Source organism: Carassius carassius, chromosome 21 (assembly GCF_963082965.1).
Source record: "Carassius carassius chromosome 21, fCarCar2.1, whole genome shotgun sequence".
NCBI classification, from domain to species: domain Eukaryota; kingdom Metazoa; phylum Chordata; class Actinopteri; order Cypriniformes; family Cyprinidae; genus Carassius; species Carassius carassius.
In genome coordinates this window covers 24,799,529-24,822,021 of record NC_081775.1, presented here as the reverse complement: position 1 = coordinate 24,822,021, position 22,493 = coordinate 24,799,529, and the positions used below count along the sequence as shown (strand labels likewise).

General features: G+C 38.5%; 1 protein-coding gene across 4 annotated transcripts in view; it reads left to right on the top strand.

The window, feature by feature from the left end:
- Positions 1-22,493, top strand: part of abl2 (c-abl oncogene 2, non-receptor tyrosine kinase) — a 43,638-nt gene that overhangs the window by 8,818 nt on the left and 12,327 nt on the right. The window contains exon 1 of one of the 4 annotated variants that reach the window (XM_059503984.1): positions 20,973-21,166. The exons of the other annotated variants lie outside the window; for them this stretch is intronic. Within the exon in view, the coding sequence (XP_059359967.1) occupies positions 21,097-21,166 (70 nt within the window). The 5' untranslated portion in view covers positions 20,973-21,096. Of the gene's footprint in view, positions 1-20,972; positions 21,167-22,493 lie in introns of those variants that run through there. 4 annotated transcript variants of the gene reach the window in all.

The window sequence follows — 22,493 nt, the reverse complement described above, 5'->3', positions numbered from 1 at the left end:
CCACCAGGCTCATTAAACACTGAAGGCTTAAACTGTCTTATCTATGAGACAGAGTTAATGCGGTCACCCTTACCTGGTGAAATGGTTGGCTTAACCACCAAGGTTTAATTTCCTTTGAGAATGTGTATTTTACAGCTTTCATCTTTAAAACTGTACTTCTCACATCCTATATGAAATGCAGGCCTCTAGGTGTTGCTTGGTTAAAAAGGCTCTTTTTAGACCTGCACAAAGAGGTGTTATGTTTGTGTACACAGAGATTTTTTGTATAGAACACTAATAATAATTCATATTTATTATATGACTGGTTAGACATAACACTATAAAAAATGTGGGTCTTGTATTTTTTTTTTCATAAACTCTTATGCTCACCAAGGATGCATTTATTTGAATAAATATTATTATTATTTTTATTATTATTTGTGAAATATTATCACAAATTAAAATAAGTATTTCCTACTTTAATACATTTTAAAATGTAATTTATTTCTTTGATGTCAAAGCTGAATTTTGAGCATCATTACTCCAGTCTTCAGTGTCACATGATCCTTCAGAAATCATTCTAACATGCTGATATGGTGCTCAGAAAACATTTCTTATTATCAATGCTGAAAACAGTTGTGCTGCTTAAAGGTGCTCTAAGTGATGTCACGTTTTTAGGCCAAAACATTTTTTGTCACATCCAGCAAACATCTCCTCACTATCCGCTAGCTGCCTTTCCCCTGAACACACTGTAAAAAAACGGGGTCTCTCTAGACACCACAGGCTCCACAAACAACAAGAAAAACAAACTGGGCTCACCCGCACCACGAAACATAACAAACTGTTACAGCCAATAACCGACAAGAAAGATTTGGGGGTGGGGTTTGGGGGGTTAGTGCACGGATGAGGAGGAGGGAGGGAGGGTCTAGCTAGCCTTTGTTTTGTTTGACAACAATTCGAACGTCAACAAGAAGTTACGACTCCTGGCATCGCTTAGAGCACCTTTAATGTTTTTGTACAAACTGCGATACTGTTTTTCCCCCCCCAGGAGTCTTTGATAAATAAAGAATTCAATAGAACAGCACTTATTTTAAATTGAAATGTACTGTCACTTTTAATCAGTTTCAGGGCTCCAAACAAAAAAATCGAGTAAGGAGCCATTGGCTCCTATAAGAAAAAAACTTAGGAGACAAATTATTTTTTTAGGTGCCACAGAATAAAAATGTTTTATGCGTTTTTTTTAAATTATTTATTTTACATTTTAACTTAATCATACTGAAGTGTTTGTCTCATCTTTTCTTGACTTTATCAGCATTTTAATCCATCTTGTAGATGACCTGGTCATGAAGGTTCACTTAAAGTAGGAGCTAAATGTCTTTTCCAACTTGAAACATACAGTCATGCGTTGTTTATTACACAAAATCTGTACCAATATCATGGACCATAAGCATCACTTGGGCCCTGAGTATAGTTTGGGTTCCTCCTCAATGCATCCTGTAAATGTTGTCATACTCTCTTAAAAATAAAGGTGCTTCATGATACCATAGAAGAACCTTTTTTCCTGTCCTAAATGGTTTCATAAAGAACCTTTAACATTTGAAGACAATAACAGATTATGAAAAGGTCAGAAAGAGATTGTTCTTTAAAGTGCCTTTGACTGAATGGTTCTTTGTGGAACCAAAATTGTTTTGTGAAGAACCTTTTAAGCTCCTTTATTTTTAAGAGTGCATGTCTTTCACACTTTCAGTCTGTTTTTCTTAATTAGTAAAATTAAATTTTATAGGAGGAGTTGAATCATGTAGACAACAGGTTAAGTAAAAATATTAAAATTCAATAGCTCATAAATATAGCAAAATGCTCCTCTTTAAGGCCCTTTCACACCGGATGCGTAACGAAAAAGCGAAACGAAAAAGCGAATAGTTCGCGTGCGAATAGTTCGCGTCAAAACCATTCACATCAGCCGCGACGCGAATTTGCGATGTCTGTGACGTTCAGAGAGCTTCAACATTCAAAAACTTTCGTGCCGACAGTTGAGAAAATGGACACTTCAACATCATCATCCAGTGAAGACGAGCTTTTCATTTTCTTTAAAAGACAGAAAAGAAGGTTTTGGGTGCACCCAGTCCTAAAGAACAGAGAGTCTGAAGGGGAGTATGCCAATCTTGTACAGGAGCTAAAACTTTATCATGGCCGGTTCCGCACTTACTTTCGGATGTCTGTGGGACAATTCGAGGAGCTCCTTCAGATAGTGGCACCGCATCTGACGAGACAAACCACAAACTTCAGGGAACCAATTGATCCGGAGCAGCGTCTGGCAGTCTTTTTTGCTGTGACGTTACCTTTGTTTCCTTGTATGTGATTGGCTGAAGCCTTTTTGTCGCCTCAAAAGTAAAAAAAAATCGGCATCGAAGCGAAAAAAATAAAAGTCGTTTTTTCGCCTCAGCACATTCGCGTTCGGTGTGAAAGCACTCATTACACAAACAGCTGATCAAAAAATGAAACCATCGCGCGAATTATTCGCGCGTCAAAATCGCGTCCAGTGTGAAAGGACCTTTATAGTTATTTTTCTAGCTGACTGATGAGCTTATGGACACCGAAAGGTTACTGAGGTTAATATTACGTTGCAATGTTTACAAGCTTTACACGTTTTCCGCAGTTTGAAAGTGTTTTACTGTAGAATCTCTTATAAAATAGCCTACCTTTTGATTTTAATTCATGTTCATTATGTACTCTAGTAATAAAGAGCAAGGTATGATAGGTTCACGTGCTGTTTGAACTGAGGCACTACTCGCGATCGCGCCTGCCGCATTAGGGCCGTTCACATGTCGCGTCTTTTGCGCGCTCAAGTTCGTTATTCCAAATGTAGGCGCGCGGTATGCGTGCGTGCTCATAATGAAAGCGGCGCGCCTAGCGTTTTCCACGCGTTTTTAGGCGCGATATGTCAACGGCCCCTTAAAGAGCACCAAAACTGTATTTATTGTTTGAGGTTTGTTATGAATTTGGAATAATTTTAAAGCTGATACTTTGTAAATTAAAAAGTAACAAAGCACAAAGCTTTTTGCGATTACTGGACGCCAAGTGCACTTCAAATAATGAAGTTCATGCATTAACAGAACACAGCATGGACTAAGATCTTGTTAAGAAGAAGCCTTATGATTATAAACAAGAACTGTTAACGATATTGCCAATATCCACACAGATGGCAGCTTTACCTGTTGGAGTTTGTTCAAGATATGAACGAAATAGATGCTGTTTTTCTGCACTTTCTCTTCAAGTCTCCATCATTTCTCTCTCTCGCGCGCGTTTATAAGGTGTGTGTCAGCGCTGCTGCGCGGCAGATGAGGACTGTTTAAAACTCTTTTTCCCACTAAAACTTCGATGCGCATTCTCTCAATGCGCGAACATAACAAAAGATGTGAATGCAAAACAATCAGGAAAAAAGAGATCTTTAAGAGATAACATGTAAATACATAGGCCTAGTCGCCAGTGGCGACCTCAGCAAAAACTTCAGTCGCATTTTAATATTTATGGTCGCAAATGCATTTAATGCATCCTTGCTAAATAAAAGCATGAATTTCTTAAAACAAAAATTTCTTTCTGTCCCCAAATGGAATGGATCTGCATAAATGACAAGCAATGTAATCGCATTCCATCAGTGCCTATATGGAATGAGCAAGTTAGCTGTTAAAAACCAGAGGACGAGGCTGCTGAGAAAATTTAATCAGATATGGAGGATATGAGCATTCTGACGCATTCTGTGCTACCCACTCTGTTGTGGCAACCAGATCAACGAACGCTGCATCAGATTTGTGTAAGCTGAGGTGGATGTTATTTAGAGGGAGCAGCCGCAGGTCTGGATGCTATCGGCACAAAAAATTACTCCAAGCAAAGACTGAGAGATAGAGGACAAGGATGGAAAGAGATTAAGGATTGTCTAATTAAGTGTGTAAATATGTAAATCTGTGTAAAATCTTTTCATTGATGTCACATGTTGTGGTTACATTGCGGTGTTATCTAAAACCTCATGCACTTATACAATCTAACACTTTCGTGGTTGTCGCTGTTAATGTTGACTACAGAGAAAAGATGATGCGAAAGTATGCAAATATCACATTGCTCCAGTGAAAAGAACATTAATTTCAGTGTTTCATTCTAAAGAGGCTTGTAAGTTTAAAGTAAGTGTCTTGAGGTGGCGTAGTGTTGCATAAGCTCGTTATAAGTACCTTCATGCTGTAGGGCGTGTGATTTTTATGCTTGTACATGCTTGTAGACAATTTGCATAAGATCCGTACCATCGTAAAGAGCATTGTATGTTCCTTCAAATTTTTGTTTCGAAAGAGTAAGAGCATGTTTAAAAGGAGCTTGAGTCAGGTCAATAAAGACAACGCTGACATCTGACCACAGGGTGAAAATATTGATCAGGTGTCAAAACAGTGTTCTTTCAGAAAACCTCCTTTAGGTCATTTTGTTTGCGTTGACTTGTCAAGCTTGGTGTTCTAGTCTTCTGATCCAACATAAAGGAAAAGAGGTTCACCGGGAGAAGCATTAAGCAGTCCCACAGTGCTTTGCAGGTACTGTGTGAAGAGCCCCGTTGGCACCTCCAGTGGACAGGTAAATTACAGGGTTCTAACTGCTTTGTAAAACGTCAAATGTAGGCCTGAGTGAATGGAACTGGGCAATTTTCCATAATCTCAAGTGCTTTGTTATTCAGACCAGCCTGCCAGATTGATGACCATAGGAATAGAGACCAATTGAAGGTTCACTCAGCAAAACAACATATCTGGAGAATTTATGAAAGATGTGGCTGAGATTTTCTAAAAGCTACAGTAACTGTTCAAAAGTTTGAAGTTTTGGAAAGAAAAACTTCTATTCAAAAAGGATGCATTAAACTAATCAAGTGACCGTAATGTAAATGTAATAACGCAAAATATTGAAATTAAATACAGATCTTTTGAACTTTCTATTGATCAAAGAATTCTTTAAAAAATTGTATTATAGCATAATATCAACTAGGATAAGTCGATAACGATAATTATTGCGATGTAATTATCCCCGATAAAATGATATAAAGAGTTCAATAAATGTTCGATACAATGTTTATGGGCCAAAAGTGGAACGAAACAGCGAGACTCCTTCGAATCAAGCCACACGGACCGTTTATCCACTTGGATCAAAGTTCAAACTGCCGCGATTTAATCACTTTAATCCAGCTTGCAATGTCTGTTGTACATGGAAGCAGCTCCGGGTTGATGAAGGGTGAGGTCGAATTTGCGCATGCACCGCTTATTGACGCACGCGGAAACGCAGCAGAGAGAACAAAACAAAACAACGGTCACTAATTAAAAGTACAAAACAAGGATTTGTAAAGAAGAATGTCAGAAAATTTCCATATAAGCCAAGAGGAGACAGGTTTTCCTTTGCTAAAGTAGGGAAACTTTGCTTCCTTTGATCCTGTAAAAAAACGTTGGTTTTCATGAGACTCACTGGCACATACGCAAAACTGAATTCACACTTCATCAGTACGGAGCTGATTTCATGTACAACTGTTACTGCAAGCTACATTGAAGGGATTATTCCGTTTTGAATATGGATATTTTTCTTACAAAAATGCACCGATTTGCTGCAGGAGGTCTTTGTACACCCACCAGAACCATGTGAAGCTTTTATGGATTTTTATGGATGAGAGCATTTTATTTAACTTCTTTTGGACTGAAGCACTGCAGCACGCGTTGACTGCAATGATAGAGCTTGGAATAGCCAGGAATTTTTTTTATATATATATCAGTATATTATCGTGATAATTTTTTGGCCATATCGCCCAACCCTAATATCAACCAACACTCCTCTGTTTTCAACAACAATAATAATAATAATAATGAATATTTCTTGAGCATCAAATCAGCATATTAGAATGGTTTCTGAAGGTTAATCTGACACTAAAGACTGGAGTAATGGCTGTTTAAAATTTAGCTTTGCCATCTAAAATAAATTACATTTTACATATACAATATTGATGATTTAATTGTATTTTGCATAATAGACTTATGTTTTTTCAAAACATTTAAAAAAATCTTACCAACCCCAAAATTTTGAACAGTAGTGTTTTTGAAACAACAAACTCATGTCCTTACATGTAGGTGAATAAGATTTTGTTGAGGTAACCGAGGATGTAATGATGTAATACTACTGTCTGTCATACATTTAATTGGAAATTTCAGCAAACTCTACAACTCTTTATGAAAAATTGGCAGAACTATTGTAAATGTATACGCAAACATTGTTTGTGATCACTTTTTGACTTTTTTTGTTTCACATTTGAAGGTAGTCAAATACAAATAACTTGATGCTTTTAAATATTGTCAATAGTGTTTTATAAAATACATGAATGAATGAAAAGGTTAGTTTTTTGTAGTTATTAAATATTTGTATTTGTGTATATTTGATATGTTTATTTAATATATTATAATATGAGCTATTAAAAGTCTGTTTAAACACTAAATGGAACCTCATCATTTTGCAATAGAATTTTATTCTTTTCCAGATATTTCTTCCTCAAAGGAACTAAAAGAACGATTTATTGGCTGTTAAGAATTGGAATTGGAATTGTTATTCACTACTATTACTATCCCTGTCACTGAAATTCAGTTAATTGCATGTGGTAATTTCACAAGATCTCTCTTTATATTGTAGTTTGTCTTCATCAGATTGTCTGTTGGCCTGTAATACAGATCTAGTCTTTTCAAATGGAGAGCAATTAACTGGAAAAGAGGAAGAGACTGAGTGAGAGGGGAGACAACTGTGCAATTGTTGTTTCTGAGTATTTATGTTGGATCCTCATTATTGACAATGAACAGGATCTGTCTTTCTGTTTATGTGGGCCCATTGTTTGAGGAATCATTGTTTAGTGGTTCCTCTGTGCACGTATAGTGTAATTATTCTGGGGGTATTTATGGCCAGATAGATTTGTTTTGTGCTGGATCTAAAAATAGGCCTCGTCCTGCACCACATGGCTTCTGCTGTGATGTGATGTGCTGAGCGCTTTCAGATAAACACGTGAGCATGTGCTGTCATTCCCTAGTGCAACACTTTAACAGCACTCTGGGGTGTAATGGATGTTCTTGCCTCATACCTCTGAAGTGTGGTATGTTCAGTATTGAAATACTTTCTACTAGAGGTCGACCGATGTATCGGTTTTTCCAATTAATCGGCCCTGTAACATTCAACATTACTGAACCAATTCTTGTGCAGTACGAGTAAATGGTGGGGGTGTTGGGAGTTAAAGTACTTGGAGGATCCTTTAGTTAAATGTATAATACGTATAAAGTGTGTGTGTGTGTGTGTGTGTGTGTGTGTGTGTATAAACCTGCTTTAAAGGTTCACAGTTTCAGCTTAAATTTGTGACATACAAAATGGTAGCATTGCATCCCTAGTCTGAACAGCACTGCTTCGAGTTGGGTTTATGTTGGTGTTGTTGTTGTGCACGCTAGGGAAATATATCCATCATACGTCATAGTGTCGCTATTTCATTGATATCGTGATATCATACTTTTTTTTTATCATGTAAAAATTTATACCAGTATTATCGTGGATGGTATGATATGGCACACCCCTAACAATGGGCCCTAGCCGATTAATAAAAAAATGACAAAAATCGTCCGAATCAGCCGGCCAATCAATCGGTCGACCTGTAATTTATAAACTTTAGTGACAAATTGTCGACACAAGAATTGTCACTTGCACTATTGAGGCATTGTCACTGACAATGCCTCAATAGTGCAAGTGACAATTCTTGTGTCGACTGTGCAGCATGCAGCATGCAGCTCACTTATAGTGCAGACTAAATGCGATTTGAAGACATTTGCATTTTGAAAGAGGGTGCTGTGCTCTACTTTCTTCTATCCCAGTTATTCTAGTAGTTCACCATGAAATGTAAAGTTTGTCCATTCTTAGATTGATTCCTACTAAGAGGTTAATGCTGTGGTGCTATCCAAACGTGAGTGTTTGCCCAACAATAGCGCTATTATGTCAACTAACTGCATGAGTTTGGAATGGGACTATCTGGCAGAAAGTGAGAGTTTGGTGATTACTGTTCAAAAACAGTCAGTTTTGCATTATTATTTTTGTTGACTCAGAAATGAGTTCATTAGTTTGTTTCATGAAAATAACTCTGTCTATCCAAACTCAGACAATGAACGCAGGCAGTTAGCAGCACCCTAACAGGATACCTGGCACCATTTGTCTACCTGCTGAATTGCATATGCTTGACTCTGCTTATCTCTCTGTCTTCTGGTATGAAAAGTTTTTCAGTCCAGAGAAAACTCCAGTATAAGGGATAGTGTTTGTCCTTGAGCAGAGCCGTCTCCTGTGAGCTGCTGTTGCACATGAGAATGTTGGTCGTAATTTCATGCATGACATATGTACTTGTTTCATTCCAGTGTAATCTAAGGGGCTGTCCTGTACCTTGGGAATTACAGAGCTGGTGACGGGTGGGTGAGGTGTCTGGTTTATTGGATTTCAGGGAGGGGTTGAGACTGTTAACCCATCGCTATACCTTGCCCCCTCTTGTTTAGTCCTCCTTACTCAGACAAACTTTACAAAACATCCTGTGAATAGTTAGATTTTTGTGTGAAGCCTGGAATTGTTAAAAATTACAGTTATCTATTTGTCATATTTTACATTTTTAAATTATGATTCCTAAAATCACATTTAGTATTTTAAATAACCAATTGAAATTTATATTGTTTTATTTATAGCTAATTGATTTAGGAAAGATGCTTTTATCTTTGCCACAAGCAACCCCTGTTTAGAGCAGTGAAGAAGAAATGAAAACACGTTAGCAGCACTGATCTATATATGAATGGATCGCTCATCGCGTTCTAAACTGCCAACAGACAGTGAAGACGCTTCTATATTATAGATCAGTGGTTAGCAGTATTTCCGCTGTTTAGCAGTATTTCAGACTGGACCAACCAGACAGTAAAATGGCGACTAGGGATGCCACAAGTACTGCCACTTCACTACCAAGTCGGTGCTGAAAATTAAAAAATGTGATGATACCAGCGTCTCTGTAGTAAGTTTGAGTATATTCGTTACCCGCAGCTGCGTTCAGTCGCTTCCGTGTTAGTCTAAGCGCAGGGCTCCAGACTGTAGCCGAATATATATACTAGTGTCTGTGAATATTAGGGGTGTAACAGTACGTGTATTCGTACCGGACCGTTTCGGTACAGGGCTTTCGTTACGGTGCACGTGTGTACCGAATGACCGAATGCAATATTTTGTTTGCAGAACATATACATTTTCTGTTTCCAAACGAACATATTAAGTGGCGGAAGCCTCCGCGTTCAGCGCAAATCCCACCTGCAGCTGATTCTAAGGCCGGTGACACACTGGCTGCGTGGCGTGAGCGTGGCGTGTCTGCTGTTTGTCTGTTGCGTGACACCTGCTTCGCGTTTTCTGTGTCTTTACACACCAGAATGGTGCCTGACGCGGCGCTGCTGCTACTGTAGGTGACATAGAGGGAGACCGCCGAGGCGCCGACAGACCAGGATCTTGTCTTCACTACAACAATATCTATACTTCATGTTGAGCATAAATATAAAGCCTACTGATAAAGGACAGGTGCAATATGCCAGTGTGTCACCGGCCTAAGGTTTTCAAAAGGCATCACGCGAGTGTGAACATCACTACAACTAGGAAAAAAACGATTGTAATTCAAACGCAGCTCCCGTCGGCATTTAAACAGACCTTTGCTCTTAATTCTGATCGATCCAACGCAATAACGAAATCTGAGCAGGTCTCAAAACTTAACTGTTGATGCTGCACTTTACACTTTGGAAAAGTTATATATATTTTTTTTTAAATATGAGCAAGCTGGGATTGGTAATGCTGCACTGTAATCATAGTTATTTATTTATATTTTTCATTATATTTTATTATATGATATTGGTTTGAGACTGAGAGTATTTTATTTAGTGGAGAACTTTGCAGCAGTATTTTATTTCTTATTCTTTTTTTATTTTATATATATTTTATTTAAGTATTTAAAAAAGTTTATAGTAATAAATAACCTGCAGTTTAATGTTTGCATTTTTTTCCCTTACTGTACCGAAAATGAACCGAACCGTGACTTTAAAACCGAGGTACGTACCGAACCGTGATTTTTGCGTACCGTTACACCCCTAGTGAATATTAAACTGCAAAATAATATTTAAATATTACTCTGCAAATATTACTGCAAATTCTACATCTCTGTGGGTGACGGGCACAGATGCGCGGGAGCTCGCTGTTTTGTAGTCTCTGACGTGTGTCACTGTGAGGACACGAACGCATAAACAGTCACTTCATGAGAATTTACCGTTTCATTTGAGAAAACAGTTCGGTTTAACGTGAGTAAATTGACAATATATTAGGCTACAACAGTAGCTTAATATATTGTAATTTAAATCTACCGAACAGTAGATTTAGCTATGTCTCTATGTAGTAATAATATTACGTATCTATTAATAATAATTATGCCTAGACGGTTGCTTGTTTTTTACTTGTTTTATTGTAAAGAGATTATCTGATTAATATATCATTTTTTATATTCCTAGACTTATTTGTTGCAGTTTTTTATACAGTTATATTGTAAAACTAAAATACCTTTTTTAGTTTTTGCAGTGTTAGATTTTTGGCTGCATTTGAATTTTTTTTTGCTTAAGAAAATAAATAATATTACTGTCAAATTCATGTCAGATAATAAAAATACTGTAATAAATACAGTAGTTCACCATGTATTTGTTCATGTTTTATTAAAGGATAAGCCTGAAGCACACCATAAAATAATTCTAGCAATTTACACAGGGCTAGCCTAGTAGTATATACAGCTGTATATTCAGATACACACCCAGGTATCGGATCAGTACTCTGTATCGGCCGATACCCTGAGCCCAGGTATCGGAATCAGGAAGAGAAAAAGGGTATCGGAACATCTCTACTAAAATGTCAGTCACTTAATTTTAACTTCTTGTTTATCGAACTACTACTGTATAAAATCAGTGTCACATTGCACGTGTGTTGATATTCATGAAAACATCTTGGTCGTTCAGTGTTGCTTACCAAAACCATATATTATAGCATAAATTCCGTTTTAACTGCCGCAGTATGCATCTAAGTTTCTGTGTGAGCTGTTGTGCTCATTAGCTTTGATTTCTGCAAGAGTCTCTTTCACACACTCACTCAGGCTGTGCGAGCCTCATCTGGCACGACTTTATCAGTCGCTGTAAGTGTGATGTCAAAACAGACCGGCTCAAATCGTTAGGCTGACCGGCCGGTCACCGGCCCGAGCCGATCACGTGGAAAATCCACTAATTCCGGTCCCTGGCTGGTTGATCGGTGCATCTCTAGTTCATAAGCCATGTTAGTTGAGAGCATCCCCAGAGTACAGAGGTGCTGGTGCAGCTGCTGTAAGCCTGGCCTAAGCCCAGCACAACAGCTGCGCTAGATTCCCATCAGGACAAGGCCGTGCAGGTCAGTCCGTTCAGTATGGCCATTCACACCGCACACACAGTTTTTCCTCAGCTGTCTCACAGCGAAGCTGCTGCACACAAAGACACATACAGAAAGCACACACAGGGCAAACACATGCGGCCACGCGACATGCCCAACGCTGCTCAACTGCTACATCAGTCAAAAGTATTGCGTGAGTGAGTGAGGAATGTTTGTGAGTGAACTGGAACAGAGCTTCACATTGTAATCTATTGATCTATATGTTTGTCCTTCTATTTATCTGTCATTCTGTTTTTTACGCTGTCAAAGTCGCTGTCGTTCTGCAACTAAATAAATTAACTTCTTGTCAAGAGAAAAAGTGACCGAAGCAGCAGTTATTTGCACTAAAAAAAATTAATCGCCTATATATATATCTATATATATATATATATATATATATATATATATATATATATATATATATATATATATATATATATATATATATATATTAGGGATGGGACGATAACCGGTTTTATTGATAACCGTGATAAAATGTGCTGAAGGTTAGTAATATCGTTTAAAAATGAATTATCATTAAAACCGTGTTTGATTATCGCGGTTTTAATAACTCACTATTAAATCATGTCCAGCCAGCAACAGTCTGACGCAAGCGCAGCGCACAATGTTTTTTTTTGTTTTTTTTTTCGAGAAGGAATGGCGAAAGTCAGTGACTTTTCTATGCTTTTCTATGCTTCTACACTTTTCATTGTAAGGAAGGAAATGCCACAGAATTTAATCTTTCTTTAAATTAAGTGCATAGAGTTGCTTGTTTTATTAGTTGTTTGTTGATTATTAAATATAAAACTTGCTGAAATGTTTTCAGTGTGAGCATCAACTATTTTTGAACACTTTCATCTCGTTTCAACAAAACCGTGATAATATTGATAATCGTGATAATTTTAGTCACTATAATCGTGATATTAAATTTTCATACCGTCCCATCCCTTATATATATATATATATATATATATATATATATATATATATATATATATATATATATATATATATATATATATATATATATATATATATATATATATATATATATATATATAATATATGCCCGCTGTCATGTGCGTATATATATATATATATATAGAAACATCTTCAACCCTAATCAAATACACATGAAAAAGCTATTCAAGGTCAAAGGGCTTACTTCTTACTAGAAAGCTACAGGCAGGTGAGTTTTTATCAAAGTTGGAGCAAAACTGCAGGACTGTGGCTCTCCAGGACAGACGCTGGCCACCCCTGGCGGCCTACACCATCTTCACTACGCAACACACTGATTACATGGCTGGTTTGACCAATGCATGATAGCTATTCATCAAGGAGCTGGTCAAAGATCTTGTTCTGCCACATATGAAGAGGTATTTGGAGGGCACACCTAACATTCAAAACCATATTACAGAGGCAATGGGAAGATGTGGGATAAAAAACAAATTACAGTCACCACCCAGCCACAGGTTCATCATGCAGGATGAAAATTAAAGAGGAAGAGGTGCAGGATCTGCCCAGCTGCCAAATACAGACAAGTGAGCAGCTAGTGTTCCCAGTGTCAGGCCTGTTTGCAAGGAGCACATACCTGTAGTTGTCATTTGTGGGGGATACAAGCACGAGGATGGCAATTTGAGAGTGCTGTACCTGTGTGATTTTGTTTTGTGTAGTTTTATTTGGTAGTTTTATTTTCATCTAATCGGTCACATTCTGTCACAGTGTCTGGGTTGTGTTCCCTGGGTTTCCACTAGGTGTCCTCCTTTCTCACGGTGTCTGTCACCTTATCACTTCCTGTTCCCTTATTTGGTCACCTTCCTCCTTGTTTGTAATTGATTGTTCTCCACCTGTCTCCAATTCCCTCATTCACCTTCTGTGTATTTATACCCGGTCTGTCTTAGTATGTGTCACGGAGTCCTTGTCTAATGTCTTGTCATTCCGTAGTCTTGATCCTGCCTTGTGTTTTGTCCGTTCTTGTTTATTTGGATTCTCTGGTTTTGACCCTGCCTGGACTGTTTACCCTTTTGGATTGCCCCTTAATAAATAACTTACCTGCACTTGGATCTCTCCGTGTTTCTTGTAACACCGAACGTGAGTAAGTAAGTCGAGTCAGGTGCCAGTGAACTCTAGCCGCTGATCCTCCAGAGTCAGGGCTAGTCACCGCTGATCCTCCAGAGTCAGGGCTAGTCACCGCTGATCCTCCAGAGTCAGGGCTAGTCACCGCTGATCCTCCAGAGTCAGGGCTAGTCACCGCTGATCCTCCAGAGTCAGGGCTAGTCACCGCTGATCCTCCAGAGTCAGGGCTAGTCACCGCTGATCCTCCAGAGCCAGGGCTAGTCACCGCTGACGCTCCAGAGCCAGGGCTAGTCACCGCTGACGCTCCAGAGCCAGGGCTAGTCACCGCTGACGCTCCAGAGCCAGGGCTAGTCACCGCTGACGCTCCAGAGCCAGGGCTAGTCACCGCTGACGCTCCAGAGCCAGGGCTAGTCACCGCTGACGCTCCAGAGCCAGGGCTAGTCACCGCTGACGCTCCAGAGTCCGGGCTAGTCACCGCTGACGCTCCAGAGTCCGGGCTAGTCACCGTTGACCTTTCAGAGTCCGGGCTAGTCACCGTTGACCTTTCAGAGTCCGGGCTAGTCACCGTTGACCTTTCAGAGTCCGGGCTAGTCACCGTTGACCTTTCAGAGTCCAGTCAAGTCACCGGTGATCTTCAAGGACTGAGTCAAGTCACCGGTGATCTTCAAGGACTGAGTCAAGTCACCTCTGATCTTCATGAACAAAGGCAAGTCACCTCTGATCTTCATGAACACAGGCAAGTCACCATTGATCTTCATGAGCAAATGCAAGTCACCAATGATCTTCATGAGCATTGTCAGGCCAGCACCGATCTTCTGGAGTCCAGTAAGGACACCAGGGAATTACCAGTGTTTCGTCGTCCCGTTGGTCCAGCCGCACGGAGGTCTGCTCCTCCTCGGGGGGCTCTGGTCCTGACCACATGGCTGTGGTGGTCTTCTGCTCCGCCCTGTGGGCCTTCTTCCCTGACCACACGGCTGTGGGGGTCTTCCGCTCCGCCCTGGAGGACTCTGGCTTCGTCCACAAGGACGTGGTGGTCTTCTGTTCCGCCCTGGGGGGCTTCCGTCCTGACCACACGGTTGTGGTGGTCTTCTGCTCCGCCCTGGGGGGCTTCCGTCCTGACCACACGGTTGTGGTGGTCTTCTGCTCCACCCTGGGGGGCTTCCGCCTTGACCACACGGCTGTGGTGGTCTTCTGCTCCGCCCTGGGGGGCTTCATGTTGTTTTTTTTGCCTTTTTGTTTTTGTGTTCACCCCTGTCCCTGTTCCTCTCTGTTAGACTGGCCCTCCGTCCCTCCCCCTGAACCTCCTCCGGTCCTCCTCCCTCCTGGTCTCCCTGTTTTGTGTCTGTCGTGGAGCATCTGGGAGCCGCTCCGTAGAGGGGGGGTACTGTCACAGTGTCTGGGTTGTGTTCCCTGGGTTTCCACTAGGTGTCCTCCTTTCTCACGGTGTCTGTCACCTTATCACTTCCTGTTCCCTTATTTGGTCACCTTCCTCCTTGTTTGTAATTGATTGTTCTCCACCTGTCTCCAATTCCCTCATTCACCTTCTGTGTATTTATACCCGGTCTGTCTTAGTATGTGTCACGGAGTCCTTGTCTAATGTCTTGTCATTCCGTAGTCTTGATCCTGCCTTGTGTTTTGTCCGTTCTTGTTTATTTGGATTCTCTGGTTTTGACCCTGCCTGGACTGTTTACCCTTTTGGATTGCCCCTTAATAAATAACTTACCTGCACTTGGATCTCTCCGTGTTTCTTGTAACACCGAACGTGACGCATTCACTACAGTTGCACTACAGACAGTTTAATTGGTTATCAGTGATGTGTGCATGTTATGTGTGACAAAGTGGCAAATAAACACATTTCAAGTGCTAAATGTGCTGGTCTAAATAACTGCTAAAATTATTTTAATAGAATATTGTGTTTTATCAACACAACTACAGCTTGTGTAGATGGGTCATTTTTGACCCATGTGTGTAAACTTGATGTTATAAAAAAATAAAAAACAAGGGAAAAAAATTAAATAATTTGTGGTCATTGTAAAAAGATATTTTGAATATTCATGGATAATGGAATTTATAGATCAGGGAATACTTTTTTTTTTTTAACCGTGATGGACAAATCTGTCATGTCCGCAGGTTGAAGCGTCAACGTGATATTTAGCTCCTGGAATTGAAATTTTACCATAGGAACCCAGCTGTGACGGTGGCTGATTTTTACCACCGCGGTAGTCATGGACCAACAACCGCCAGTGGCGCGGTGTTTGGGAAAAATAAATAAATAAATAAATGTAAAAAATGTATATATATATATATATATATATATATATATATAAATATATAAATATATATATATATATATATATATATATATATATAAATATATATATATATATATATATATATATATATATATAAATATATATATATATATAAATATATATATATATATATATATATATATAAATATATATATATATATATATATATATATATAAATATATATATATATATATATATATATATATAAATATATATATATATATATATATATATATATATATAAATATATATATATATATATTAAATATATATATATTAAATATATATATATATAAATATATATATATATATATATATATATATATATATAAATATATATATATATATATTAAATATATATATATATAAATATATATATATATATAAATATATATATATAAATATATATATATATAAATATATATATATATATATATATATATATATATATAAATATATATATATATATAAATATATATATATAAATATATATATATATAAATATATATATATATATATATATATATATATATATGCTATATATATATATATAGCCTATATATATATATATATATATATATAGGCTATATATATATATATATATAGGCTATATATATATATATATATATATAATGTATAAATAAATTAGTGTCAAAATTTGCTCGTTAACGAAGGCAATAATTTTTTCCCAGTTTAACGTATTCAAATTATTTTACGTAGGGGCGGGGATGGCCACCCACTCACAACTGCTGCTTCTGTCACTTTTTCTCAAGACAAGAAGTGAATTTATTCAGTCGCAGAATGACTGAACAGGAGACGTTTCAGACACGCACTCCACTTCACTTTATTATCAGGTGCAAGTTAAGCGAGCGCGGACGGTCCTGTGCTTAAACGCGGCGCGCGCTTCCGTTGTGCGTATCCTTTCATATCAAACTGCGAAATAAACTATGTGCAAGCAGTCTCGTGGTCAGTTAATTCATGGAATTACCAAAAAAGGTGATTAAAGCTGACTTAAACTGTGCATGCATGTAATATATTTTATATATATTATATACAGGATATATTTATATGTATGCACGTCTAGAAATCAGCCCAGCACTGTCTCACTCATCTAACACATCCTATTTAACTCATCAGTTAGTGTTTATTTGAGCACTTCTGTCAGTGAACGCCGCCTGCAAAACACTAAAATAAATGTCAAAGAAATAATGCAGTTAAACAAAAAAGTAGCCCAATAAGAAAGTTAAATACACCCTGTCTTACGAACGCGAGCGACGCAGTGCGACAAAATACTCATTATAATCAGTGATGCTACACTGGATGCAGCACAACACGACATGATAAATCCCCGTCCGGTCTGTGAGGTACTGACACAGAGTTCAAATGTCCTGTATAGACACAAGACAGACTAAACCTGTCGCCATGGGCGTCAGTTTGGTTTGAAATGTGGTGGGGACAGAGACGCATTCAGAAGTGCATTTTCAGAAGTGCTGGGTACAATGATGCATTTGTTTTTCTCTTTCGCGCAGGTCATGTTTTGAAAGACGTCCTGTATCTTATTAATGTAAATAAATAAAAATGTATACAAAAATGTGATGTCCGACTCGTTTTATGAAGAAGAAAGCCGTACAAAGCATTAGACATATGATATATGACCCACTAATCTGCTTCATATCATCATATAAGTACCATGTTGACAATATGACATGGCCATGACGTGGTTTAATGTACCTAAACAATGATTACCAAATTTCTCTTTCATGTTGCTTTGTTATAACCACTGAAAACGGGGAAAAAAATCTAACCCAAAATCGGGCCTCGCTCTACATTATCCCGCTTATTACATGGCTACCCACCAAATAAATCAATAATTTGACACAAAATATTGATTTTAAAAAAAGAGTTTATTGATTTAAACACGATTGTATTGCTTCCGCTGAAGAAAATAGTTCCGTCTCTACGATTAGAATCCTGCCGCGTCCATAGCAACGCTCTGTTTTTCATGGCAACGGTGTTATTATCAAGAAATAACAGACTTCATTCTACAGTGGAATTCAACCAAGCCATGTAATAATTTGATTTAATTCCCAGTACAATTTACCATATCTACACACAACACAACTAAAGCACTACAAATTTTATCAAGATTGAAAAAGCAAAAATACGTGTAGCACAGATGAACACTATTGACTATCACACCATGATCTGACTGCTCTCAATTCACAACAACATGCATCCATCCAATCTACATCAGGCCTTTTGACTAAAACTTGATCCATTCCTCCTCATCATCATCATCATCATCATCACAACTATTCCAGAATTCAGCAATAGATTCAAGCAATAATTAAACAAGATACTGACTACTCAACAATCATCTCCCCCAATACTTGCTGTATGAACGCAAACCGTAACTAGCTAATTAAGTTGGTGGCTAAGGAAGTCTAACGTAACATTAATTGCAAGAGAAGAATTAAAACAGCCGATCCCTTGTGTGCAAATGCACAAGACCTAGCCATAATACCAGCAAATCTTAATAAACATAAGTTATCGCGTCTTACCTTTGTGTCAATGGTCTACAGACCCATGCTGTGTGTACAACAACATCCATTTGTTCTACAGGTTATCACTTTGATATGTTATAGTCCATGGCACTAGGATGCAACCTTGTGATATTGTATGAAGGCTAAATGACTTGCTCGTCTATGATACATTCGCCAGAAATTCTGGCCAATCCCAGCAAAGACTAGGTAGCCTCGTTCCCGCTCGTTCACTGTCCATTCCAAACTGTCAACTCATTTGAAAAACATTCTTTAAAAAAAAGAAGCGCGATAGTCATATAGAGAAAATAATAACAGCATTATGTCAAAAAGAAGTGGACAGGACATCAGAGCTTTTTTTTTTAAGCCAAGCAGACATGCACAGTAAGTGCCGGTATCTTATCGGCTAAATGAATAACCCATTCTGTCACTCTTTTTGACAAACAATGTTATTAGCTAGCTAGCTAGCTAGCAGTTACGCACGTCAGCTGAGCTGCACCTGCCTCAGTGACACGATGACTCCCCCTCCCCCTCCCCCGTTCACCTAGAACGTATCCCAATGTTACAGTTGTTGCAGTTTTAATGAACAGAAAAGCGTGTAGCCAGCGCAGCAGCAGAACGGCTAAATTAAACTCGAGGTTTTCAAAAAAAAATAAAAGTGGTGGGTACAAAATGACTCATGACGAAATCTGGTCCCCCCCCGAAAATCGACGCCTATGCCTGTTGCAACGCGTTTGTGTTGCGTCCGGTTTACTTTTCCGCCACCAAGCAAGCTCAGTAACTCCTCATCTGCACGCGCTCTCTTTGAAATAGGAATCGTTGCCATATTTCTTGTTACCATCGTTTATTCATCGCTGTCTTGTTTGTATTTGGCCAGTTTGGAGAAAGCCTCACCAAACCTGACCAGCCAGTGTTTGCGATCACGAGAACTTGTGCAAACGCTGATGGGTGACATGAATGCAGATGACTCCAGATCGGTGATGCGGTATTTGCTTTCCCAACAAGATCCATCCCCCAACACTAAATTAATTTGCTGAATGCATAAACTGTATTTTCCTGCGCTCAAATCTGCCAATCTAAAGGAAACGCTGTGTTTGAGGTAATTTGTTAATTACCATAGACTTAGAATTTTAAATTCTAAGTCTATGGTAACTACATAGAGACATAGCTAAATCTACTGTTCGGTAGATTTAAATTACAATATATTAAGCTACTGTTGTAGCCTAATATATTGTCAATTTACTCACGTTAAACCGAACTGTTTTCTCAAATGAAACGGTAAATTCTCATGAAGTGACTGTTTATGCGTTCGTGTCCTCACAGTGACACACGTCAGAGACTACAAAACAGCGAGCTCCCGCGCATCTGTGCCCGTCACCCACAGAGATGTAGAATTTGTTGTAGACTTAATTACCATAGACTTAGAATTTGCAACTATTACAGTTATTACACTTATATACAAAACTTTGTATTATGCTTGCTATAGAGTTTGTGACGTCACGTGCACTACCGCCGGTGGCAGTAGACAACCGCGGTAGCAACCGACCACCGCGGTGACGCGGTTGTCACGGCAACCGTCACAGCCCTAATTTTACCCTCTGGAATGCGATTTTTACCGGGGAACCCCCCTCAAAATATAGTTGGGCTTGTTTTGAATAGCAGTTGGGTGGGTTTGTTGTGAAAACCTGGCAACCCTGATGCCAGTGATTACACTCAGACGAGTACCCACTAGTGAGAGAGATGATCAGTTCTACTTCGCTTGATCTGAGGCGTCTACACCGATCTAGCACACCACATTAAATAGTGCTAAAATAGTTTTTATTGCTTGAATTTCCTAATAAAATGGGCAGAATTTGAAAAACTTTTTTTTTCATATAAAAAGTAACAACAAAAGACTGTCTATCTGTCAGTCAATAACTGTCATTTAATCTGTTTGTCTGTCTGTCAATATATATCTTGTATGTCTGTTATTACATCTGTCTGTGTCTCTCATTACGTCTTTCTGCCTATCTGTCTGTCTGGCCTACGTAGTATAGAATTGAGACTTGAATCTCTTTTTCTTTTATTATGTTCATAGAATCCTGTCATCTAGTCTGTTGAGGTCTTGTGTGCTGATGTCTTTGATTCTTGTTGAGTGGTTTTGGGTGTAACTGAATAACTGAGTGTCCCATCTTAATACATTTTACATGTTGCTCTGAAACTCAAGGGTACGTTTAATGTGGTACAGGCATTTTGCACTAAAGTTTCCACACCTCTATGCTTTTCCAGCCTCTCCTAAGAGGATGTTGGGTAGGCAGCACACATGGTGTAGAAATAGAACCATCTGCTCGTTCCAACCCCCTTCTAAAACCAACGGGCCCCCCACACGCCTCCCCTCACAGGACATCCAATAAAACCACCCTCAGAACTCCACTCTCCCACTCTCCCAAAATCTCACACAAGCACATGTGGACATTTCTTACTCAGGGCAGTTGGCATGGAGGCCCACAATCAAGTCGCAGTGGCATTCCGGCTGCGGGGTTGGAAACTCTGAGCTCTGAGCTGCACCAGAGACTGAAATGATTCAACCAAAAGTAGCGTTGCAGATTTTCGACTTGAGTGTTGTAGAGTGAATTAAACCCTGGAGTGGTTTCCCATTAGCCCTTATACTGGAACTGGGATCATGTACTGGGAGCTGTGGATCAGTCATCTGACTAGGACTGGGAAGCACTGCATGCTGGTCAGGAATAAAGGTAGGGCTGTATGTATCGGTTTGTGTGGCAAAGTCAGGTTTGCCACACAGGCATTGACTGTCTCAGCTGCGTGTTCTTGCAGGTTTATTAGGTTGTGTAAGACCAGTCTTTGTTTTGTCATTTATTCATAATGATTGTTTCCGGTTTCATTTATAGGGGCATTTTAGACTTGTTGAACCATCAATTACATTTTGCCCTAATATTATTTTTAAGGGTTATTTATGTAGTTAAGTCTAATTTGCTATGTTGTTATTTCTGTGGATAATGTGCATTTGTCAACAACACTAGGAGTTTTGTGGGTTCTTTTAGGGATGTTCAAAACGACATATTTATCACAGAAAATCAACTAGTTGGTGGGTTGCTCAAACTACTGATTTATTAATCCATCTTAACTGGAAGCTTTGGTTTTACTTGAGCTGATTGAATGAGTTTCTTAGTTGGCGTTTACACAAGACAGATTATCTTATTTAACAACAGATGGTATAAAATGCAGATGTGTTTTTTAAATTTACACTATTGGTTATTGCTGACATTTTTGTTACTGTTGTATGCTAATAATTCAGTAACACTGTTACTGTAATCTGCAAATTAATATTTGGTTGGTATTATAATGCTTTCAAATATTATGTTGTTATATGCACTACCCTTCAAAAGTTTGATGTTGGTAAGATTTCTAATGTTTTTAAAGTATGTCTCTTATGCTCATCAAGGCTGCATTTTATTTTACCAAAAATACAGTAAAACATATATTGTGAAATATTATAACAATATAGAGTAGCTGTTCTCTTTGAAAAGAAAGTTTAAAAGAAAAGCATTTATAGGATATTGAAATAAAACTTAGTTTAACCATTAGTGATTTTGATTTGATTTTAGAGCATCTAGTTGTTTTTTGAATAACTAGTCACCCATTGTGACCCATCTATTGTAGATATTTCGATTCATGTTGAATAATTTAACTTAATTTAGCTATTTGTTAAGTTACCTTGGGATGTGAATGTGTTCAATTCCATGGTATTACTATTTGATTCAGACCCTCTACTATGGTAATGCCACAGTTTTGTAAAGGTAAACCTATTGTAGCCTAATCTTAGTGGCAGAATTTGTTTCATAGGGATCAGTAAAGGGAGTTTCTGATGCCTTTTCATTTCTACCTCGTCCGACGGTTTGTCCTGCCACACTTTTCCCTGAGGAAAGGGGCAGCTGCCCAGACATGCTTGGTGGGTGTGTTTGTGGCTGGTTGACAGCTGTAGAGGAAGACCAGCAGACGCAGGCATGCTCAAGGCGTGGGGACTCTCCCACACCATTTTTCCAACCTCAAAGCCATTTC